This window comes from Grus americana, chromosome 2, assembly GCF_028858705.1.
Source record: "Grus americana isolate bGruAme1 chromosome 2, bGruAme1.mat, whole genome shotgun sequence".
In the NCBI taxonomy this organism is placed as follows: domain Eukaryota; kingdom Metazoa; phylum Chordata; class Aves; order Gruiformes; family Gruidae; genus Grus; species Grus americana.
The window spans coordinates 14,982,688-15,008,669 of record NC_072853.1 but is presented as its reverse complement, the minus strand read 5'-3'; the positions used below and the strand labels follow the sequence as shown (position 1 = coordinate 15,008,669).

General features: G+C 39.6%; 1 protein-coding gene across 1 annotated transcript in view; it reads right to left on the bottom strand.

Moving 5' to 3' along the window:
* The window catches only part of ENPP2 (ectonucleotide pyrophosphatase/phosphodiesterase 2), a 74,607-nt gene that overhangs the window by 14,146 nt on the left and 34,479 nt on the right, over positions 1 to 25,982 (bottom strand). The window contains 9 exon segments of the mRNA XM_054817641.1: positions 436 to 523; positions 669 to 756; positions 2,876 to 3,003; positions 3,820 to 3,851; positions 6,195 to 6,320; positions 7,691 to 7,802; positions 16,315 to 16,387; positions 17,111 to 17,176; positions 19,393 to 19,448. Coding sequence (XP_054673616.1) covers positions 436 to 523; positions 669 to 756; positions 2,876 to 3,003; positions 3,820 to 3,851; positions 6,195 to 6,320; positions 7,691 to 7,802; positions 16,315 to 16,387; positions 17,111 to 17,176; positions 19,393 to 19,448 — 769 coding nt within the window.

Here is a 25,982-nt window from a genome sequence, read left to right as displayed (position 1 = left end):
TATACATCATCAAATTCTGCTTCATGGCTACAGCGGGAATTTAGGAAACATAATCACAGCAGGAGTTGCCACGGAAAACTAAGCGATGCCCTTGATGCTCCATGAGACATGCAGGTGCAAAAGCAGCTTCGGAAAGGAAACCTCCTTCCTAGACTGCTGAGGTGGGGACACCACGCACTGCAGCGGTGGGTATTTCACCGCTGCCAAGCTGTAGGCAGCAAAACTATGGTAACCTCCTTTACTGGCCAGTTGATAGAATAGAGCAAACTGCGAAGTCCCTTCAGCTCTCCTGGCCAAAAGGCAAGTGCTTGGGCAGGGGGGACTGGGGAAGGGACACCGGGAGAGAGTCAGGGCATGAGCTCACAGGTGCCTAGGTGAAGCCCTGTTAGCTAAAACAGTGTGTTTCTCTTGCAATTTCTCAAGCAGGTAGCTTACCACACATGACGTTGTAAAGTTCAATATTTTCAAAAGGAGGTACTTTGGTCTTGTATTTGAATGTAGGGCCATAACCTATAAAGACAGTCTTTAAAAAAAAAAAAAAGGGAGAAGAATACAAAAGAAGAGCATTAACAGGTAGAGGTTTTTTCTGTGAATATTCACATTTTAGAGATCTCCAATTTCTTCTGCCTTCAATGACCCTCCCAGAAAGGTTACTGCATTCCTCGTACCTGCATGCTGTTTATCTTGTTGTCATAGCCATGGTCTCCATGGAAGAAACATTTTCCCGTTGGTTTCTTGTAAACGTCCACCGCTTTCCTAAATTGAAAAAATTATTTTGAGAATTTCCTCAAAGGTGTAGGTATGGTGGCTGACCTGACAGTACTTTTTGGGTAGGAGGGATAAGGTTACAAGGCAGCACGTTGCTCATCTCTCGAATAGCAGTAGCGGGGACTGCAGGCTCATCCAACAACCCTGGGGTTTCTCCCTCTGCTCTCACTATAAGAGAGTACAAACCTAAGAGCCAGCTCTTACTCATTGATAACAACCTTAGCATCTATTTACTTATTTTCCTCAGACTTTCTCATTTCATGTCAGCTCCTACAGACTGGAGGTATTTTGGATCATACTCTTCCAATCCTCAAAAGGCCAACAAAGGCTTCTAAGAAAGCACATTTGTGATGTTACAGTGCTGCAAATGTCATACAATGCTGTAAAGTGCTTTCACCTGTTTGCCTTCCACCCAATGAACAAAAATGGGGAGCAGAAACAAAACTGGAGGGAAAAGAGAAATTGTAATGAAGATAAATAGGTGAGAAAATAAGTGCTGTATCATAAGAATGCTAATTATCAGCTTATTACTGACTTGTGGGTTTGGGTTTTTTTACAAAATATGTGGAAAAATAAGTATTGTGTCATAGGAATTATAATTACCAGCTTGGGCCAGAGTACTTTTTTACAGTTTTATGGGGGCCATGTGCAAGCAATACATGCAGTGGACCAGATTATCCTACAAGTTAATTTCTTCATCTGCAATAAAATGCTCAGCCAAAGTTTGATTTTGGCCTTGTAAATTACTAGAGTAATAGCAATCAGGTCTGTACCTGCCATTTTCCTGGCTGTGAATATACAACGAATTACAGTTACGTTAACAAATGCATTATTGGCGAATGACATTTCAGAAAAATCTAATTATTAAATAAGCCAAAGAAAGTCTGATGTAATTAATAAGAAATTACTAAATGTAAATCAGCTTGGGCCATCCCATCAGTTCCAGTAAAATTCTTAAAACTAAAACTTTTATAGGCCTAAAACTCAGAGTGGGATTCTTTGAAATGTACATGAACCCAACCACAGAAACTGTACGGGGCAACTGGCCAGCCAGTTAGTAGAGTTATGAAAGAAAGCAATTGGGGTTTCTCATTCACTGCTTCAGCAGAGTGATCCTTGCATAATTCACGGAAAGATAAGCACAGATGTCAAAAGGCACTTACAACACACCGCGTGTTTGCCTGGCAGCTATATGGGCAAAAAAACCCTACCATAATTTAAAGCTCATAACAGACTACTGTGAGCCAAAAGCGGTGTCATCTTCCGAGAACCACCGCGTCACCTTTATGCATAAAGACCCAGCCATTCTCATACTGTAATACACGTGTCGAACGATCAAAGCAAGAAGAATATATATTAAACCAGAAAAGGGTACACAATTCATAAACAAAGGCTACTCCTCTCCTGTTCACTCTATACATATATGTACCAACTTGTTTTTCCTTGCTCAATTTTTAGCTAAGAATATTAAAAAATGCTCATATTTTATAACTGAAAATTCAGAGGCATATGGGGAAGTACAACCCAAAACGGGGTCTTCTCTGAGCTAAAGCATCCTAGTTTTCTGTGGATTTGTTTTGCAACACAATACGCTGCCAACGCTTTGATGGCCACCCTGTCATACCCTTCCATATGTTCTCAGACATTCACCCACGTTGCCAATAACTCCATTTTCTTTCCATTTACCCACTACATCCACTCAGCCTCTTGTTCCCTAACATCCCCTGGTCACACATGCCTTCCCTTTCCCCCCATATTCCCTGCTTCCTCGTTGGAATAAGCTTGCACCTCATTAAAAAAAAGCTTCTCAGCTCCTATACTTGAGCTAATCAGTCAAAAACCACACAGCTGCTTGAGGAAACCAATCTGGGTTTCTACCCTCTATCCAGCTACTGATTTTCCCAAACTTTAAAACAATTTTGTGTTCTGAGCCACATCCCTCTGCATCAAATGTGATTGAACCTCACCAGGAGTTCAAAACTCCTCTTGTTCATGGGGTACGAGAGCAAGATGCTGACAGACAGGGCAATCCCAGGTGTCTCATTTCCTCAGGACAAAAAAAAAAAAAAGGCTGAAAATCAGGATGCAAGCAAAAGCAAGAGTTTACCTTGCCACATGCCATTTGCGATCCACCAGTAAATGGACATCCTCAATTCTTCGGTTGTACGCATAGTGCAAGCGTTTAGGCAGGTGCTGTTTCAAGTAAGGCTTGAAGTGCTGGTCTGGCTTTCTACACTGAAAAATTAATGGTTACAAACAACACTGCTGTCAGTTAGCTTAGACACGCATAAAACCTTGAACTACAGAAATCAAGCTGTTAAGGTCATTATTGATGATGTCTTGTAAACAAAGTGTACATCTAGAGTACATGGTCCAACCCTTTCTGTGCAGTATTTACGTAAGACGAGGGCCCAGGGAGTCATTCAAAGATGTATTTGGAAAGCTTCATTCTCATGACAGTCTTTTTGAAAGCATCATGCAAAACATCACACTTACTTAGCTCACAGATGAAAAATTTTATTCTAACTGAACCAAAGCTTAAGTTTCAGAGGAAAGCTGAATGCTTGAAATACATCTTGTCTGCAGATATATTTAAAGCCATCTGGTTACAAAATTTGATATTATTTTTTTTAATCGGCTTTTATTTTAAATACTTTTTTTCCATTAAAAGCAAGGTTATAGTTGAAGGCTATCAAATGAAATTTTTCAGCGTCTTTAAAGTGCTAGTAAAATATTTACCCTAAGAGATTATTTTCCATTTCTGAAGAAATGAATAAATAGACTCAATTCAGGGAGTCAAGACGGTCAGGGTGATTCTGGCTCTGCACTGCCCAAAAAGGTTATAAAAGCTACTACAGCAGCAAACAGTGGAATTTATGACACACATTAATCTGCACTTGTGAAGGGCACCATTTAACACTCTTTCTTCACGTTAATGGTTGGTTTTCCTGCCTAAAGAGTGAGGAGAGAATGCTGATTAATGCCCCAAATTAAGATATGAAGCGAGCAGTGCAGTATAGACAGAGATACCTCCCAGTTCTAAATACTTACTGTAAGGTTGGCAACAATGACTTTAGGGTCATCTGTTAAGCAAAAGAAAAAAAAAGACAAAAATGAAATATTTTGCAGAAGAAAACATAAGGTAATAGTGTAGTTTTACAGAAGCGTTCTTCCTAAAAGTTGGCTGATTGTTACTAAAAGTACACTGTATATATTAGATAAGAGATTGTGAATATGAACTAAAGTATAACTGTATACCCTTTACTTAGTGATATTTTAGTTGCTTAGATAATGTTGCTCACTGTTTTATGATTAGGGCCTTAGATTAATATTTATTCTATTTTTTGAAAACATATTATTTGAAGTCTCTTGACTGCTTTCCTTTTAAATAAAAAGTCATCCCCGAACACAAAGACTTTCCTTGAAAAATTTCGAAAGCACATTTGAATGCCACAATGCACTTCCTTAGAAGCAGTAAGATAAATATGTAACACTTATTGTCTGTTTTAACATTTCACATCTTTCATAGGTTACTACAGAGTAAGTGAAAAGCCACAGTAAAATATTCTGAATACATCTTCGGACTATTAAAGGGACATGCAAGATGTAGAAAGCCCAAAACCAGCAACAGTCCACACTAACTCCATCTTCTTCCAGAGGTGGGGGGGGGAAGAACATTTTTCAGTCCTGAGAGAAAAAACAGGCTAAGAGAGAATCTTAGGAAGTGAAAATCTCTTGCTTAACTATTATTGTTTTGGTTGCTTAATGCACAGTCATGTTGGGCTTGAAATGAGCTCTACTCAGTCTCAAAAACCACAAGCTACAGGCTTACCCATTGCAAAGGTGTGTCTGCAGGCCTGAAGTTATCAGTAGGAAAATGGAGGAAGAATAAAAAAGCTGATAATTTGCCATTTGAGGGGGTAAACCCCAGTTCCAAAACTAAGCAATATGTTTCTTTGTTCTGTGTTGAAACTGCTGATTTATAAGCAATTGCAAATATGCAAATTAGGAAGTTGTGGACAGAGGCCAAAAGAGGACAATGGTGTTGCCGGAACACCAGCAGTATAACTCAGTGGTCAGTTGGATTAGCTGGTCTTTTTGGAAGATATTGCCATTCATCCTCCAAAGAAAACTGATTTTTCTCAGCAGTTTGGGAATTCAAGGATTAAAAGATCTTAAAAAAATCTTCTCAGAACTGAAGATTTTCAGTAGTTTTAGTGAAGTGTAAGAATTGGGTCTTTATGCTAGTCTAGTAAGTTTTATCAATGCACGCACTATTTTCAACAGATCTTTACACACTCATCCCATATTCCTAGAGCATAAATACCCAGGTAAATCAGTTTATGGTAAAATAAATGCATATGTAAATCAGTATCTAAGAAAGTTTTACCAAATTCTTACGATTTCTGCTACTATTCTGAAAATCTTTAACCTTCAAAGATCATTTTTTTTGTGAAATCTGTCCTCAACCAAAGAATAACTGAAGTGTTATGAGGGGTCAGTTGGCTGCCCCAACTATCTGATCCCTTCTACCAAAAGTTGTCATCCTTGTGACATATGTTGCAAAGCTCATAGGTTCTTATGGTTAGTTTATGAGTTTCACAGTTTGCGCAGTAGCTTAAACCTCTGGCAAAGCCAGGCTTGCCCTGGTATGCTGAACCAGAGCAGCCACCATTCTGGCACAAGCCCAGTACTGGTACTGCTGCCCTGGAGGCTGTAATCCTCATCAGAGCAGTAGCGGGGCAGCTGGGTCTGTAATGGTTTAAATCACAGAGTTATCTTCACCAGAGGACTCCTGCCTGAGCACTGAGCCCTCTCATCAAAGATGAGCTGGTCTCAAACGCCAAGTCAGGGTGAATTTCTAACAGCATAGTACAAAAAAGCAGAAAGTTTTACAGTCAACATTGGCCCTTAATAGGTGCCCTAAATCTCCCTTATATCCTTCAACATCCCCAGCCTGTTGCTGTTTAGCAACCCACACCGCTTCTCATCTGTGCCAAAAGTATGAAGAAGCTACTGAATTCAAAATTAACAATTCACTTTTTTTCCATTAGCTCAGAAAAGGTACCAGATGCTTTTTTTATACCCAATCTGTGCACTGCTGAGATCCCCCAAGTCCCATTTTTGTTGACAGAGGGGAGAAGTGCATGAATAAACTCAAAACGACATGTAAACTGGCTTTGAGTTCCCACTTCTGTTTGCTATAAAAGGCTGGGTTCTAACCCAGAACATTTCAGCCATCTGCTTGACATGGCTCTACCACTGTGGGGGCTGTGAACTACAGACTGGGAAGGGAGCAAGCAGGTGGTCTTCAGTGGGCTTCCCTCTGAATGGCCCACTGACACACTGCAAACTTACACCCTCAGCCCAAGCAAAGGATGGAGTCTAGTTCTCAGGACATAAAGGGTACAATTGAATTAACTTACATTTTAGGTTATTGCTAGACCTAGGGCGAATTCGCCCCAAAGATCCAGGCAGCAAAATGATATCTTCCACATTAGTCAGATAGTTGCTTAAAAATTCAGTTCTTTCACAAGTAGTGTCTTCCATCCCTGCAGAAAGAAAATGCAAATTAATCCAGCTTGAAAATAAACATGTTTTCCAAAACAGCAGAGAGATCCCAAACAGCCTATGTATTCTTTTCTTTCGGATGACTAATCTTATTCTTGTTCTTTACAGTCATCTAATTCCAGCATCAGACCCTGGTAGGAGCCAAACTAGGGGTGATTTAAGCACTTGCCTACACAAGAGAAATACCAGTCTCAATGTCGTAGAAACAGTCACCACATATACCATGTGTGCACTGACATATCTCCAAACTAAGCTCAAGGAAAAATCAAAGTCTGTTTCTTGTTTAATGTACTACTTTGGGATCTTTTTTTTTTTTTTTTAAACAAAGGATTTTAAGAGAAGTTGCACACAAAAGGTATTGTCTGTTGGTGGTCTGTTCTAAGGCAGCCGCAGATAAACAATTCTCTCCTACAGCCATTTGTGGTGGGGAGGAATGTGTTGCCAGTCACGGGCAGTTCTCAGCACAAAAACTGGCTCCCCTGGAAATCCTTCCTGCCCCTTACCCTTCTCTCCCCACAGCCAGACAGGAGGCATATGCCATTTTATTGCTAATGTAGCAGTTCTTGTGAGACTTTCATAAACAAAGATCTGAACAGAACAGGATCTTTGATAGCATTGCTAAAAAGTTATGCAAAAACAGATTTATCTTAAACATGGTCAATTTTTTCTTTAATAAAACTTTCTTTTTCTTTTTGTCTTTGCTAGTATTTACTGTTTCTTCTATTGCAAAGTTTCTTCTGATGTCCAAAAGAATGAGACCTACCAAATAATATCTCTGCTTTTCAGTGACTCTCCATCTGACCCTGAAATATCTTTTTACTGTTTTCCTCCTTCCTCCATTATTTTGCTGACATTTTCCATCTAGGCTGCACGCAGTCCCTTACAGATATTCTAGTCTTCCTCCTAGTTGGATAACTTGACCGACTAATTGCCATGGAAATGTCTTGCTCTGAAGCCCTATTCCTCCCCTCATGAAAAGGAGAACAGTGCTACTAAATCGTTTCCTTCCATAAAAACTGTCAAAAAGATTACTCTGGGCACATTATAGCCTTCCAATACACGCAAGGAGAGCTGCACTTGGATGTGATATCAAAAATGCCAAGCTTTGAAAAACTCTTAAGTGGAGATTTGAATCCCCAGATCACTGTTATGAAAGTGTTCTCCAACGACAATTAACAGGCAAGCTGAGTGGCCAGTCCACGACAACGCAGGCTGGTTTTGGGGATTTAAACTACCAGAAAAAATCAGCACAAAAATATCTTAAATAGAACTTTCATTTAAGCCACCTATTATATGTACAGCTGCATTGCTCAAGCATTTATATCCTGATAAAGAATACTGTTTATTTTACCATGATCACCAACAAATATGACATTGACACATCGATGCAGTTTCAGTTGTTTCAGTCCATCCATTAGTTGTCCTACTGTCTTGTCAATCTCTCTCAGGGGATTCACCATCATCTGTATAAATAGCAGAAAGGAAAAACAGTTAATTCTATAATTGCAACGGTCCCCTTTCTTCTACAAATGGAGGTCCTTTGGCAAAACTCTGATAGGATAACCATCCAGGTCAAGAGGCAAAGCCTTGGCTGAGCTGTTACACCTACAATTACCGTACCATTTCCTTTCCTATATCCACGCTGTGATTTCATTGTGAGAAAGCCCTGCGGAGAGGTTGACACAAGACAGCAAAACATCTTTATGGCTGATCCGAGGCCTCCCACGGTCACATGTACATTTGGTATAACAAAGTACAGATATTAGAAAAATGCATGTGACTTTGGGGTTCAGTTTGTTTTAGATAAATAGCAGTACTTTTAAAAGGCTATTTTATGTGAATGGTTCAGTCAAAACGCGAGCGTGAAATGAAGCTTTGGACTTGCGATTATGTGCCAAGTCACTTAATGAAATTCACTTCAAAGGACATCTGATACTAGGATGACAACATGCAAGTCACTTGAGTAGCACATGGGCTCAGAGGGAGCATTCTTCAGCTTCAAAGCCAAGAGTTTCCAACATCTCAAATGACAGTTTTGGCAAAACTGTCAGCAGGCCGCGGAAGACATGGATACAGTATTGTGATTTCTTCATTTAAGTTTCCTTTTCATTAAGAAACAAAACAGAAAACACCAAGCCACATTGACAGGACTGTGTTTTCAGCTACAAGAAAATGAAGCATTTTTTACCAGATGGCATAGAGAAGGGGAACGACTTAGAGTAAGATTTTAGGCAGAGGACTCAGATTTTGTTTTGGTTTTGAGAAGAAAACATTTCTTGTCACTACATGCCAACTTCCTCCTCACTTGTCTGTTTGATTTGGCTGGTCCAAGTCTCCGCAACAAAACATCATCCCAGTGACAAACAGAATGCTAACAAATTTTGGATGAGAAAACCTAGATTTTGGCAGAATTTTCTGAGAAGAAAAAATAAACACCGCGTTAGTGTGACCCAGAAAGAGACGGTTCAGAAACTCTCCCTCTGCCCAGGTCGTTAAGGGATGGATGTTAAATGAGTCTGATAGGTTACGAGATGAGACAGGAAATGTCACCTCCCATGTGGCACTATAAATACACGGAGAAGGGGCTCATGAGAGATGGAATCACAATGAGGAACAGGAGGAACAGTTTCTGCAACATACAGAAATGGTTCAGGAAAAGGGTGAAATTTTAAAATATTTTAATTCAGAAAAGCCTAAGTAGTCAGCTTAGTTAAAACTTTGAAACATTTCGAGTTTAGAAAAAATGAAAATTGTCTGTTTCAGCATTCCTCCACTCTTCAATACAAAGAATTTCTTCAACAAATGGGAATTCCATTTTTATGAAACTCTATTTGTAGAGCATCAGTCATTAAGGAAATACAACTTTTACTCAGAATACAAAGCTTATTCAAGGAAGCTGGAAATCCAGATGGATTTCCCATTAATGTTTACTTCTGGCAGCAGGCTTGAGGCTTTTTTAAAAAACAGTAATAATTTTTAAAAAAGGAACAACAATACTTCCGGAGATTTCAAGGATTTCAAGTGATGGTAATTTTGTTTAGCTACCTTCTTCACCAATTTAATCTATAGACCTGAAGAGACATTTCTGAAACTGTAAGAAAGTCAATATAAATCAAAAAACCCTGTTTTTAAAAGAAACAAAAAACTCACACAGATAACCACAAACACACCCCCCCACCACCACCTTCAACTTTGCAGTTTTCACTACTTGATTGTGTTCAAAGCAGCTCTTAGAAAGACCCTCACCAATATTTCTTCATCTCATTGCATTCTGTCTCTCTTCAATTTTTAAATTCAGGTATCTTTTATTATTCTATATGATGCTCAAGTTTTTCCCCAACTGGTCTTTGCAGCCTAAGGCTGGCTCTAGGTGGCATAAAGGATGTTTTGTGTGGACATGCTACTCTTAGAGCTTATCTTCTTCCCCAGATGCAACTTCCAAAGAGTTACTGGTAAACATATAAAACTCTTGCATATACCTTTCTTCACCTAATACGTTGATATCAAGACTTTGCAAGGGTGTACAGAAACATTTTATCTTTCAAGATATATGGAACCCTAAGGTGGTGCTACAATACAGAGTTGATACTATTGTGAAAGTATTGGGTATGGGATCTGAGACATATAGACCACAACTGTATTCTCTCTGTATTCTCTCCTGAGTTTTCCCTTAGAAGCAGCTTGATTAGAAGGGATACAGAATTTTACTGTATCCTTTTTATTATTCTTTTTTAAAAAAAATTGGTAGGATCCAACCTGTACTATATTCCATTGCTCTCCAAGAGCACCAAAAGATTAACTTGCAGATATGATGGGAACTATTGTGTAATATTAGGATTTTTTTCTGAAATAATAGTGATACCTTTTCGCAGTTGACTTAACAGGAAGAGTTCTTTAGGGATAAGTTTGGATGAGCTTTCATCCAGAGAAATAAAGGAAAAATAAGAGTTACGTATGCTCACATCAGTAGGAATGTTATAAGCTCTCTACTACACTTCATGTCAGAAGGGTGTAACTTGGAATGGCAAATTAATGAATAATAGCAATATCATCCATAGCAGTTATCAGTTCTCCTCTCAGGTAAATCTGTATTAAAAGTTCTCTGGAAAATTCCTGTTTTCTTATACCGAATAATTTTTTGCATGTCCCTGTCTGCCATGTCTTTACATTTAAAGAAATGGTCTCAAAATAACTGTTTTCAATCGTATCATGCAACAAGTCAAAAACCACCCCCACCAAAAAGCTGTTGAGAATAGCGTTTATAGCCCCTTGTAGGATACAGAGCAGTGTCAAGGCTTTTGTTTAAAGCCTAAAGAAGAAATATTTAGGTTGTTTATTTGAAGAGGTTTTGAATTATTTAGTTAAATTTTTGAAAAAAAAAATACCAAAGTGGTCCATAACCCCTCCTAGTGTGTTAGTGCCTGGTGGAGAAAGACAGTACACTAAGGAAATAGCCTTTTCTTCCACTTACACCTTTTTTGAGTAAAGCAATTTCTATTTGACCTTTTTCTTGTGAAAACAGACTGCACAACTTCTACTGCAAATACAGCATTCAGAACTCATGTAATCAGGAATCTTCTACCCTCCACAGCCACAACTAGCTTTACTTTCTTTTTTTTATAACAACAACTTTTAAAAGTTCTTTCCCTTTTAGATTTTATGAGTCACATTTTCAGGACTTTTCCACAACCATGATGACTAGACACAGAATCTCAAATAATCACCAGGCTCCCAAGAGCTGGGGAGTTAAGGAGGCTACAACATATTGCAGAATTTGTCATAGCTCAGAAGGGTTAGCAACACTGGTAATGTCTTCCCAGGGACTTATCTGATATTGCTTCCAGCTGATGGCTGGATTTAAAAATATAAAGAGATTATAAAGATGACTTTCTCTAATGCAAACAGAGGCTGAAACAAGAAAAACATAGCTCCCAGAAGACTTGGTCTGGTTTGGCTGCTTTCCTTTGGGTCCTTCAGTACATTTAGAGAAGTTTTGTCTGCAAAATCCCAACCTGAAGCATGGAGCGAACTCCCAAGTTGAAAAAAATAAAGCTAGAGTAGTGCCTAAAAAGTGGCACTTCCACCATAAAATTTTGGAACATATGTAAACTTACTTTCTTCCGACGAGCTTCCGCAGCATATTGATCCACTTTATGTACTTTTCTTCTTCTTTTCTTTGGTGCTGCAACTGGTCTTTCCTGTCTCCTCTTAGGAGGAAGCTTTCTCTTAGGTCTCTTGGGCGGAGTAAGAGGGGAGCCATAACTACTCTCCTGTACTGGCGGGGAGAGATGTCTGGACTCAGAAAAAAAGCCTGTCTTGACTCACATCAGATAGTAAAGCTACCTGTGCCAGCTAATTCTGAAGCATAAATACTGTGGCCTTGTCAAAAATTTAGGCATTTGGACAATTTAGGATCTGTCTCTCTTTAAGGAGGAATCCACCAAATTGTACCGAAAGCAGAACAGCAGTTACAAGAGCGGACAGCATAAAAGCAAATTAAAATGGTGTTTCAGAAGATAGGTGGGGCTCCTGGTTTTGAAAATATGTAGTTATTTGGGGGGTTTTATTGATCAAATATTGATCCATGAACATTACCAAAATTTAAGTAAACTTAATTTCAATTTAAATAAAATTCACTGCATACAATTTAGTGAGTGTCTGGGCTACAGTGCTGGTGGAAACGCAACATTTCTCTTGGGTGATGGCTCAGGTATGAGTAATAGAACCTCTCCCATCCAAATGGCTTTCTGCAAGGCTTCCCATACCCATGTTTTGGCTGAATCAGTGGCACTGGGTACCCTCATCAGTATCATTAGCAGATGCCACCATTGTGTGCCAGGCCATGCACCCCACTGAAATCACCAGAACCCCACTAGCCACTATTTGGGGACTGCAGGTCTGCAGGACAAAGCTATGAAGGTGGGACTCAGTTAGCATGGCACTTGTACCCTTCAAAGCAGCCAGGCAAGGCAATTAGTGGCAGCGCATCAGAAAGCTGCCCTGCTACCTGCCTTATTACCAGCTTCATGGGCAATTTGAGAATTTAATTTCCTAGCACTTCCAGTGTGGCATCTTACTGGGTAATGTTATTGTTCATAAATGCACAAAAACCTGGGATAGACTTAGAGACGGGGGAAAAAAAATTTTAAGACATAACTGGAAAAAACCTACTATCCCATTAATCAGCTTGCTCATAATTTTGAACTGTACCACTCTCACTGACTTTAACACAAGTTGCAGGCTCTTGGCACTGCTCGGGATTGTGTGTGAAGTGCTGATAGATGACGCCTACCGGGAGATAGTAACTACGATGTGCTGTATATAACGGAGCACGCTGAGTGGGCTTGAGAAGAGTCGGAGATTTATGATGATATTTAACTTCTATGTACTTAGGCAGCTTCTCACAGTTGTTCAGTTACAGAGCTATGTAAACAGGGAAGGGAAGGAAGGGGATGTTACCATCTGCCATGCTGTTTCATTGCTTCCAAGGCAAGCAGCTGGAAAGGAGATTCTAGTCCAGTCTCATTCGTCTCTCTCCAGAAAGGCATTTTAATAAAGCAGCACCAGAGTTTTCTGTTTTTAAAATGCTTCAAGCTTTGTGCAGTCCTGATGAGAGGAGCGGCAGGGAAAGGAAGGATTCTCGTTTTACTGTCTCTGAATCGGCTCAGACAGAGCTCCACAATGCCAGAAACACGCGAGCGCAGGAGACCCAGGTCTGAACACTGAAAATAGCCGTCTCAAGACAGCATGTTAGAGGAGCAGCAGGAATGGCTTAGCAGTGCCAGATTTCGATGTGGTTTAGAACTCTTACGGTAGCTTATTTCTAGAATATTTTTTTTAAAGATAGCTTGGAGGGGGAAAAAAAAAAAGCCAAGTTCTTATTAACCAGCCAAATCTTAGTCTTGCTTGAGAAGAGTCAGAACAGAGTTATGGAGGAGGGCAATGAATCCCTCCCCGCTTACAGAAGGGAACCGTAACATCACAAGGGTAACTAGCCAGCCAAAGCTCTGCTTCTTGACCCGGATGGACCAACCTACCAGAGTTCAACTGCAGAAGCACAGAGGGAAAGAAAAAAAAATATGCAGAAGTAAATCAAGAGCAAGCACATATTTGATATCTCCCATAACTACTCCTGGAAACGTAATGGAACCCACTGAAATACTTCCTAAGAAGTTTATTCATGTCCCACAAAAAAATCCCACCACACCCAAAGACAAAAAACCCCCAAAACCTAGACAACCAATTCATTTACACTAAAATCCGTAATGTTAGAGGACATTACACTAATGGACACTGGCCATAATCCTTATTCCATTTATATCAACAACAGTGGCAATTTACCAATAAAGTTTAAGTGCATCTAAGTCTCTTTATTTCTAGCTTTTAAGACACTCTGCACATAGGCTGTTGTGCATGTCCTGTGAAGCCCTGAGTGCCATCCGCTGAAGTCTACAAGCTGAAAATTATCAATCATGGACACCATTGGACCTTAAAGGTAATACATTTAAAATACATTTAGAACACTATTTGGCATAAGAAGCTCTAGTAAACACCCACTTTAATGGACATTTGTAGGATTTGGAGGTTTTCAAGGTGTATTCCTCAAGCTACTAAATGCAGAATGAAAAACGCAGCATAACATCGTCACTCTTCAAAAGAAGAAATAAGAAGCCCATCTTAAATATTGTTAAGAGGTTGTTTTCACACATTATTGTTTGACTGATCTGCCTTTGCATGAAGAAAAATGAAGTGGTCAGAACTGCTAACTGTTCTAACTGCTGCCAGCTGTATACAAGAAAGGAATGATTTCAAGGGGAGGTCATGGTCTCGTATCAAGGAAGCAGCTGAAAGGGATCCCTTCGAGGACTTTCTTCCCAGCTGATTTATGTAAGTTTCATAGCTCCTAAAAATTATATTGAAAACAGTGTCAAGAGAAACAACATAAAATACTTCCTAGCTTTTCTATCCTGAAACCAGGCCCCTAGCAAATCTCAGCATCTGTATACTTACACAGCTGTGTTCATTTATTTAAATTTCCATTCACAAAGTTATGGCCACTGTTTGAACTGCAAACCCATACATGCTCATCTGCTAACTCATCTGTTCTCAATTTCCTAAAAATCAATTTCATGCTCTTCTTGTGTTTAACACAAACGGCATAAATCAATTTATTTGTAAACTTTCATAAGCTATTAATTCACACCCGTGCAATCAGAAGGCAACCTTTAGATAACCATCCAGAAGAACCCCCAAACAATAAGAGTCTTTAGGGGCTTTTTGCTTTTATAATCACTTTTCCTATGATGATACAATTACGCTTCACTTTTTAGACTCTTATAATTAACCTGAAACTAGATTACCACATTGGATGCTAAACTGGTTTGTAAAAGACTAAAATTTAAAAAACAAATTCAATGTCATCATCTTCATATTCTCCTTTAAGTTCATGGAAAGAGCCCCACAACTCTGTTCAGAAGGAAGTGGTGTCTACAGATAAATAAAATTAGAGTTGTCAGTCATAAGCCACACATAATATTTGTAACACTTCAATAAAAGTAAGTATAAAACATCACTGAGTAATATATCCATGAATCAGAGATCTCTCATTACCGATACCTTGCTTGACCAAGTCAGACATCTCTCCTGTTCTGAGCCAAATGACAACACGGAGACTTATCACTGACTGTCAATTTAGCAAGAGCGTTGGCAGATTTTAACCATCATTTATCCAGAAAAAACCGACTACCTCCTCCCCTCCAGTATGATGTTTCAGTGCTGGTTTGGAATAACTCACACCACCTGCTCTGGGACCATGGCTCAACCTGCCCCAACAGGGCTGCTACCCACAGCAAGGTCATAACCTCTGCAAACTTACTTAAACAGCCCAAATAACTCAAGTGTATTTAAAAAGATTAATTCTGCTTCTCTTTGCATTCTTCTGCACTAGAGAAAAGCTATCAGATGTATATAAAACAAGTAAGAAACTACTGCTGGGCACTTGGCTGCTCAAGGAGATTTCTATTACCTTCCAAAGGGTAGGTATCTGATACGCTCCTCGGTTTTTGAAGATTTGCAAACATTTGTTTACTCTTTAAAAAGTATATATAAAACCTCCTAAGGTCTTGTGATGGTGACCTGCAGGCATGCATTTGCACTGAAACTAGGGGACCTTTGCCGGCTGTCAGAGATTATCAGAGGTGCCAGATCCCAGCTACCCCAAGCAGTAGGATATTTGGGGGCAGAATTTACTTTCCCTCCCCACGAATCCCAGACAAGCGCATAGTCTTTAAATTCCTGTCCCCTGGACAGTGTTGGCAGGGAAGCAGGGCTCATCAGTCCCAGCCAGCTACCCAAAGCTCAAACAAGGGGTTAACTACTGTACAGTTTTGTGCATAATTATTCATTAAAATACCTTATGGTGATTCAAAACTTTTTCCAAACTCAGCAGTCCGGTCCTGAGGGAACAGTACTGACAAAGCTTTCTGAACCCCTGTAGGGCCTATATAAAACTGGAAATAGCAGCTTTTTATAGTTCATGACAGACTGGAATTATTACTTTGGCTACTGCAGGCTGTCAGCTTTAAAGAAAGCTTTTTCTTCTCTGCATTTTTCCTCAATATTTTCTGCATTATATTTTTATTATTTTTAAGAAGGAGAAATTGTTTGAGAAAAGTTAAATTACGCTGTTGCACCTAAATATAGTCCTGTCTTTGCCAAATAAATCTTCCCAGTTGCATTATCATATCACACAGAGAAATAGCCTCCTGAAAGGCACGGGCAGTTCCTTCTCTCAGAAGTGAATCTCACATGATAAATACTTAAGACAGTAACTTTGCTTTCTCTGGCAGCGGGGAAGCATTCTGCAGAAACGGGTGGAAAAAAAGTTGCTAAAAATGTTACTCCTGAGCAGTGGCAATTATTCCAAAAATGTATTTGAGCCATGTGCTTTTTCTGCAGAAGAAAATCTATACTAACCTCTGAGTTGAAAGGACCATATCTGTGGCCAGCAGCATCTGGTTGTTCAGAGTAGAAAGCATAAACATAAGGCCTGAAAGAAAGAAAGGTCTTGTTCAGGATAGCTTTGCTTTGACAACAACAAAAAACCCCGGATCTTTTAGGTCAAGTCAAATCAAGTCAACCTTCCAATGAGAGTTGGCTTTATGGATAAAGAACTGTTTATCAGTCATGTTTCCATGGTATGATTAAGCAATTAGTTGTTCTACAGTTTTATTAAATCCAAGAACACATGCAGGGAGGCACATGGGGTACCATCTGAGGACACACGCTCTTTCTAAATCTTGTAGGAGAGATCACAACAGCAGCTTGCCTGAGCTTTGGAGCCAGCAGCATGTGGGAACTTGTGTACTAAAAAATACTCATAATTAAAATCTTAACATTTTCCTAGTCCTCAGGGTCCAGTTCTGCAACTGCCATTGCCTGTGAGGTTGTTAAACCATATTAGACTCAGTAGGATAACAACAATCTAAGCTAATCCATGTAACGAAATGCTTCATGATAAGAAATAAATTCATACCATACATTTACGGAGGAGAATCAAAATGCTGATGGTTAAAAGCTCAGATTAAAACAAAACAAAACCAAAACAAATCAAAACCCCAAACACAACCCCCCAACAAATCCTTAAATGAGTGAGCACGTGTCACAGACAAAAATTATTTTTAGAATGAAATTTCCCCTTGCTTTTCCAGCTACGTTTAGGGAGAAGACAAACTAGCAGTTATCCAACAGCAGATGACAATAAGTGAATTACCTTTCACTGTCTGGAAGTGTTAGCCACTGCAGTATTGTTAATATTCTGCGCTCATGGGGGATGACACTGGACCACAAAACACAAAAATATATCTTGTTACCATAAAATACAAAAAGCATCAATAAAGCCTTGCTATGAACTAACATGATTAAAATAAATCATAACAACATCATTTGCTTTTAGTATGCCGTATATTCTTTCTTGCTGGATACTGATTCTTATTTTGCAAACAGAATCACTTCAGATCTCCTGGATGTGCACATACTCCACAAGAAAGATGATTAAAAGTTTCTAACTAGAGTCAGAACTCAAGGGAGTAAATCTAACTGTTCTGAACAGGAGTGAATAAAGATCCATCTGGTAGCTTTAACCCAGATGAACCATTTTTATGCACAATGGTGCTGCCATTGGATAGCTGGCATGAGTCAAAACCAGTAAATAGCTCACATCGGTACTGGGTTAAACGACCACCCTGCTCTGGTAGTCTTGAAGACACTGGAAAAGTTCCCACTGACTTAATAGTAACCAAACCGAGGGCTAGGCTGGTGTAAATGAAAAACAGAGCCATCTGAAACACCAGGCCATCAGCACGGTGACTTGCACAACGTTGACAGCTTCTCACTCTGCAGAACAGACTCATCCTGTTTCACTGTTTCTATCCTGAGACTTCTCACTTGGCTGCTGAGGCTCATGCTATGAGAATGACTAACCTTATAAACAGCTGTTAAACTTCCAAATATCTCATCTTAGGAAAGATCTGCAGGTCAGTGACCACGCAGTTATTTTAATACAATAGTTTGTCAGTCCAGATTCATTAGATCAATAGCAGAATCCCAAGGCAGGAATCAAATACAACCATCTTGGATTCACCATGCTGAATTGAATTCAGCACTCTTTGGAAACGTCTGACAGAGAAACAGGGATGCCAACAGCCATTGTTAAATGAGTTAGTTTTTAATGCCTTGTAGAACAGTGGTCCTCAGTCTCCAACTACAGAGAGAACTTTTGGTTGTAAAACAACTATAAAAATGAGAATATATGCTAAAATTTGAAAACAAGGTAGTATCATAAAGCAGAATAATAATCTTGGGTATTGCCCAGTTTTGAAATTTTTATTAATTGTGCAATATGAAAAAAATCCATTATTTCAATTAAGGCATTTGTGACTAAGATGTTTTTAACACTTCTGTTTTCCTGAAAGAGTTTGCCTGAAAATTCTCCCAAAGAACATTGTGTCCCATATTAAATAATACAGTTTTAAAGCATATATATTTCATTCATACATAAAGTGGCTGTCTCACTCCCTTACTTTTGGCATTCATATGACATATCCTTGGTTACCTTCCATAACATTTTATATCCCAAAGCATGCATTGGCCAGGGTGTTTATGGTGACTATGTAGTTGTAGGGCTTAGGAATCACATTAATTTCTTTGTTTTGTAGAGGACCAGCCTGGAGCTCTGTCACATAACCATCTCGCAAGCCTAAACCTATCATCAGCTTTGTACGTGGTACATTTTATTATTCCCTCCATATGCTTTATGATATTTAGAGTAGCAAAGAGCATTATTCCTAACGGAATCACAAAAAAATAGGCAAACGCCCTTAGTACTTCAATCTTGACATTTTGCCCATTTTCTTTCCTCCTGCAATCCTGCCACTACAATGAAATAGAGCGATTGATCCACATGAATTCCTCAGAACTCAGAAATGATCAAAATTCATTAATTTTCAGTTAGGAAGATAGATCTTTGTTGGGACAAGGAAAAATAATTTGGAACCATTAAACAACAGAATAAACAGCAAAGATCCTCAAGGCTGTCTTTTAGGAAAGGGAAATTGGATATCTTACTCAAAGGTCAGAATGGATGGTAAAATGAATGAGTCAGTTAGGCTTTTGAGTCAATTAGGCTGTTGATGTCAGATGACATAAGAGGACAATAAAAGAGTCTTCCACAAACACTCAGAGGACTTGGAAACATTGCTAGCAATACTAAGGAGGCAAAACAACACACTGTGAAATGAAAGAAAGAAATTTTTTACATAGTCACACATCTTTTCTTCAGACAACAGCTAAAAATCAGTGTATGAACTTAAAGCAGCAAATTGATGCATTAGCTTTAGTTATCAGAAACGTTGCACAAATGAAACAAGAGAGGGTTACACTTATGGTCTCCAAGCTACCGAATGCTTAGAGTAAGGAAAATAATTTAAAAAACACTTGCATCAAATTAATTCTGAATTATTAGTTACTAATCTCCAGAAAACAGAAGGCACTTACACAGACCAGAAGAACGTGCCAGCTTTCACCCCTTGCTTGGCTGCAGTAATCCAAATCTAATGAGGAAAATATAAGAGGATTAGAATGCGTTCAGATCTTTAATGACTCTCTGAAATCAAAATAAAATGTTTTCAAGACACATTCTTCTACCCTGCGCCTAGAATGAAAATTGCAGCCTTCAGCCTGCATGCCTAGTTCGAACACGTGGAGTGACAAACCTATGCAAATTCTGTAGCACTGGATCAGCCGCTGTGCTGTAGACTTTCACCCCTAAATCTCTGTGTTATTTTAATGCAAAACATTAGGATTCATGGCCAGGAATGTCTCCAGTATTCCGTTTAATTTTCAAACCCAGCCATTACTTACCTGAGCCTTTTAGCGTTCAAGTTTTGGAGGATTCTAAGGAAAGAACATGGCTTAACACTAATCAGTGTCTGCATAAATGCCCCTCTCTCCCCATATTTTACCATCTGTAGCCATCAACAGAAAATGTGTTAAGAAAGAGTACACAAAAAAGGGCGCAGATGAGTGAGCAGGGGTATAAAGAAAGCAGGGAGGGACACCTTCTTCCATCGATGTTTAGAAACTTTTTGAGCTCACCTGAAGTGGTGATTGATGGAAATGACAGAAACAATCTCCGTGAATTTTTCAAATCCTTTTTTCAGTCCTTCAAATCTCATATATTTTTCAGGCTATAAATCAGTTTGTAGCACCAAGTTCCACAATGTAGTCACACACCGCATGAGTGTATTTTTCTTTTTGTTTGGTTTAAACCTGCCAGTTTCACTGGGGTTGGGGTACTGTTCTCGTACTTTGAAAACAGGTTATTAATCCTTTCTCTTCCCACTTCTATACAACATTCAGGGTATTCCTCTTTATTTATTCCTCTTTGAGCAAGAGTAGCCTTGGTTTGTTTGATCTTTCCCTAATGAAAGCCATGCGCTATCCCTGGTTATCCTCATTGCCCTTCTTTCTCTCTCTCTCCCTTCACCCTCTTTTTCTTTTCTGTTCTATGAATATCTATACAAGGCAAGGGAATGAGAATGACCAAACATCAGAAAGGTCCACAATCAAGGAAAGCAAACAATATGAGTTTGTAGCCCTGCAGAACTAAATTTCTCTTGCAAGGAACTATCCAAATTATCTCAAACCTTATTTCAAAAGTGGTAATGGCTTAAAGGCCAGCATTATGTATGTAACTACATTATCTCTTGCCATTATTTATGCATACTACAATTTATCCATTTCACAAGCAGTTAAGCCAAAACACAGTTCCCTTACTTAATAATTGCAAAATCTTTGGTTTACTTTAAATCAACTTTTTGAAAAGACATTCAAGGCCCCTCTACCTTGCTCAAACAGGCACATATAAACTATCATCTGGGCATACAGCTTTCAAACACCAGGCCTAAATCATTGATGCATCAATCTTAATTTAAATAAATTTGGTACCATCTGATGAAAGATCATATGCACACTGAGGCTACAGTTAACAGCAATTAAATTTGGATATTGTTATGTTATTTATGGGAAAATTGGTCATCTTTGCCTTTCCAGTGCCCTGGACACACCCCTTATCTTTCATCTTCTACTCTTCCAAATCTTACTGGATTGAGTCTAGTTAAATTAAAATCACAGCTATAAAAGATCATTTGTTTTTATTGTATTCTAACTTTTTGGTAATGTATACTCTTTTACAGAGAATACATCCATGGTAACTGTATAGAAATGGTGGTTTACTAAATAAATGCAGCAAGGGCAGGAGCAGAATGGCCACAGATTTGCAGCCCACCCTTCTCTGTTTTCAGGTGCTTCTCCTCAAGAGTCTGATTTCAGGGTTGGTTCATATTAATCTGTGCTCAAGCTGACACCAAATGGAGAGTCCTCCAAAGCATCTCCCCTAGCCTCTGCAGCCCCAGCCTTCCACCAGCACTGAGGTTTGCACAGTGACGATGACCACAAGATCACATGGCTGCAAAGTAACTCCACCAAAAAAAGAAACAAAAATGGCTTTGAATTTATATTGGAATTTGGTCTGGAATTTTTGAACAACAGGGATATTGTTTTCAAATGCTCGCAGAATACTAGTCCTGACAGGATGGGTCAGAAGGATGCAGGTGAACAGAAGAGATGAGGAAGTGTGCCTGCAGTCCACTGATGATGTCACTGAGCCCATTTGCTGCAGTCAGAGGTGTGACTACAATGCAAGGATGCATCCACAAGCTCGCTTGTGTCATATAAATCAGCACAGGGTATAGAACTTCAGCCTGGACCCTGTGTCTAACTAAGGCGGGAGCTACTCCATATTCATTAGTGGTTCATGAGCTTCCCAGGTGAAAAAGGCCCACACTTAAAGCAATTACATTTTTCTTTGCGTTGTAGGTTTATTCCTAGAGCAGAGGAAAAGAGGTCGAATGCAAATTCAGCATGAGGACTGTCAGCTCCACTGCTGGTATGCTCTTTGGTCTTCCTGTACTTGGAAAACCATTGTCCCTGCAGAGCTGCAGCAAATTTATTTTTCTTTGAAAGTGTTTGTGTTCCTACAAAGTTTAAATCATTTTGCAGATATCTTTGGGAAAGTACCAACAAACTAAGTCCAGGGAATTCAGTATTTAGAATCTACCATCTGTTAACTCTAGCTTGACTTTCTAGTGCTTTGGCCTGCACAGGTCCAAGTGGTCCAGCCTGCCTGGTTGGCCAAATCAGGCCAGCCAAGTTCCACCCTCAGCAGCTGAAGCTGTCCTGTGCTGCTCCCGACTGTCAGCACTGCTGAAACCACCTGTGACCCTGTGGATTTTAGGCAGCAATTTTAAACATGTGCCAAAAGACACTCTCTCTCTCTGGCCAAGCAAGTAAAACAGTAGTCATCTTGACTGATGAATAATTAGGCCCTGTGTACATTGCCAAGGTACCCAGCATGCCTGCAAGAAGGTGGTAGCTGGGTTTTTATTCCTGTCCAGGATAGAGCGTGCTTCATGAGTGCCACGTGAAAACAGCGTGAACACCTTTCTGAACAGGGAGTAACACAAAAAAGTGGAGATCACTCCTAGTTGCGCACTCCTAAGCGAGCAGTAAGGGGAGAGCAGTCCAAAGGCACCAGGACTGGCTTCAGACCTGGCAAAACTGCACCCTCTCTGCTCCCAAGTATTTCACCTGAGGAATGCAGCCATTTACATTGGCATTAACTGTTTGGATGAGGACGTGCGTCTGCTGCACTTGAAATAAGCTCAACAGCTAAGACAATGATCTGTTGAAGTCAAAGACCAGCAAATCAAAAGGCCCATATCTGACCACAACATCTGAGAACTGAGTCTGAATGACTCCATGCTGACTTTGCCAGAGCCTCGTTCAACTCAAGGTTACAACAAAATACTACTGGACCTCCCTCCTCTTTTTTTTTTTTTTTTTTTTTTTTTTAAAGGAGGGGAAGCCTTTGGTTTATTTAAAGCCAAAATAAGAAAATTTAACACTATTCAACATCACACCTAAAGTTGCTACATGCAGAGACATCTTCAAGCATGCAGAGAAGCAGCATTCATCTAGGTGGAAGACTTTCTGTCTGCATTGAACAAGCTTTAAATCAAATTTCCAGTGTGTTTTAGAGCTATGACAGTTATTGCTGAGTGATAGCAATCTCTACCAGAGGTGCCCTTTGTTAGCCAGACCCTTTACTGGCTAGGTAAAATTAGACAACACACTGGAGCAGCTGATAGGAGCACATAAGTTTCCTTACTACCCTCAGCTATAGGATAGTAACTCTAACATAAAAGCATGACAAGCTGTTACTGCAGCCTAATCACCAGTGAACATCTCTCATTGTCTTTACATTAAATTCATTGTCTTTCAAGGCACACTACAAGCCATGTCTCTCACAGGCTAACATGAGTCTACGTTGTCAGCCAATGTAGGACAGGAAAAAAAAAAGTTAGTTAATGCCCTCATGACCTTGTCTATCCAAAACGATTGAAATTAAGAAGGGAATAAGGGTTATTGTTCCATTTCCTCTCTGTTGGTTAAAGTCACAGTCTTAAAGTTAATTAATTCTAAATGTTCCAGTACTGAGCATGTAAATGCAATGTGTTATATACGCTCTATGGCTGGTCACATCTGTTCAGGTCACTTATCATAAAGTTTGCTGTGTTAGACATTGCAAGGTCAGTACCATTTGTGAGCTTATGTAATTTATTTGCCATATGTAAATACGTTGGTTTTAACTGTTAATATGTTAGAATTTTATAGTCAGCTGTTTAACTATGTCAGATGTGCACCTGTGGTTTGCATATGGGACAAGCCTTATTGTATGGCAAGCTATATAAAGGCCAAATTTCTGAATTAATTTGCTTAAGCTGAGAGGAGGGGAATAAATATTTAAAAAAAAAAAAATCAAAGATTAACCAGTCTGTCTTCATACCGTGCCACAGGAATTAGAGAATATCTAACTCTTCCAATGCAGAAAGAAGTGTTAAATTATGGCCCCATAGATACAACCCTAGTACACTGGCAAATGTCCCAAGAAATAATATACATGATTTTCTAGATGTATATGAAACATATCCTGTAAGTTGAATTACTGTCATTTTTATGTCCTCTGTGTTGAATGACTACAATTCTTCTCTTTTTTTTATGGATAAAAATAGACAGGCTAAGCAATAGTTTAGTTGGCAATGCCATATGGAACGTGTAAGTCCCAAGTTTTCCCTTCCTCTGACTGCTGGACACGTTTTCCCGCAGATACTACATACAGAGTTATTCAAGACAGCTGTTGAATTGTCTTGGAAAATCTGCACAGAAAGTGAAGCACCTCCCTACTTTAAATCTTCCATAAAAAAATAAGAGCCCGTAACTTTGCCAAGGTTGCCCTGCATTTGTTGTGCCATGAAACAACCGGCAGCAGCACATCTCAGGTCAGGGCTGATGGGAGGGACGGCTCTGAAGTCCTGCCCTTGGGCCAAATTGTGCAAGCATGCTCCCACTCACCAACCAGGGAAGGAGATTCGTGTCAGGAGCAGAGGAAGCACGTACACCCACTGCGGCGGAGAGTTGGTAACGCATGAATGCAAAATCCCTTCCACATCCAGGCAAAGGTGGGAAAGGAAATCACAGCATTTCTCAGGTAAAGAAACAGGTACAAGATTGGTGCAAGCATGCAGAATTAATACCAGGGTGGTGTCACATGCTACACTCCTGCACCATTTGCAGTTTGTCCTGCCAACAAGGTAAAACGTGGAGTAGCCCCCTCTACACACCTTACTCTTGCAGGACACAAATGATCTCAGAGCCTTAACAACTAAGCATTGCCTTCTTGCCCAGACAGAAGATTTTGGTACAAAAAGCCTATTAAATAATTAGACAGACTCAAAGAGCCCTGTTGCTTGTTCATGGCTCAAACTAGACACAAATACTTATAAAAGGACAATTATCGACATGCCTCCTTCTGTTTCCCCCACCAACCAACCAAGTGATTGCAAAATACATTCAGGACAAAACGGCACACAACAGCTTTCTGCAGAGCCTGGGCTCCTCAGATGCCAATGCTTGGGCTGACTAGGCAAGAAAATGAAAATAAGAAGTTCTTTCTGTAATTGTTAGATAGTTAAAATCAACAAAATTCCAATTAACATGGAAGCAAAATGGTTTTATCCCAAAGATTGATATAGAATGTGGAATGTAGATGAAATCGGGAATATTCACTTAAGACGTGTAGCTACGATGCCTAGTGTCTACAGGCATACCTTGCTGACTGTAAAGACAGCTTCACAACATGCCGTCACTGATCTAGGAATGTCATGGCCCTTTTTAACAATTATCTCAGCATCTCAAGCTGGGCTCTTTTTGCGGGTTGCATTCTCTTTAAGAGGTTAATAGTGAAAAGAAAGCTTCATACATGGCGCCCTAAACAACCTTGAATACTTTTATAATTAAGATATTTCTGAAGAGAGAGGCATCTTTGGAGCCAAACTCAGATCCAAGCTAGGTTACCTCCTGAAGGAGCCTCTCTGTCCCCATTACCCACAGACTGGCAGTTTTATACCCATCATCTTCTGACCTTGGGGAGGCCAATAGATTATTTCTAAGGATCATGAAAGATGACTTAAAAAACCCCCTATCTATTGTCTGTAGTGTAAGGTTAAGCTCACTACATCAAATCAAGAGATGGAAAACTACTGCTTAACAGAAGCGAAAGGCAGCTGTGGCCTAATGTAGTGCTTAAAATTACTTGGGATGAAAACAGAGTCTCAGTGTCATGAAAAATGAGCAGTAAACTTAGTTTCCCCCTTGGGAACATGGGCCCTGATGCTCACCATTTCTGTGAGATGCTGTAGCAATAGGAGGAGTGGTTTTTGCGGCTGTTTCCTATCAAATACTTTTGTTTTGAAAACAAGGCATTTTAAGCTTGTATAATAAATCAAGGCTGTATACTAAATCAGAAGACTGGATTTCAGGAAGTCGCACAATCAGCTAGAGCACCTCGAAACACTTCCAAGCTACCTTCTCCCCCTTCTCCTTTTCCTAATGCTCTTAAAATTAATTTCTCATAATTCCTAGTGTAGAAACATTAAGCTACTCATCTGCCAAATCCCACTGATGTC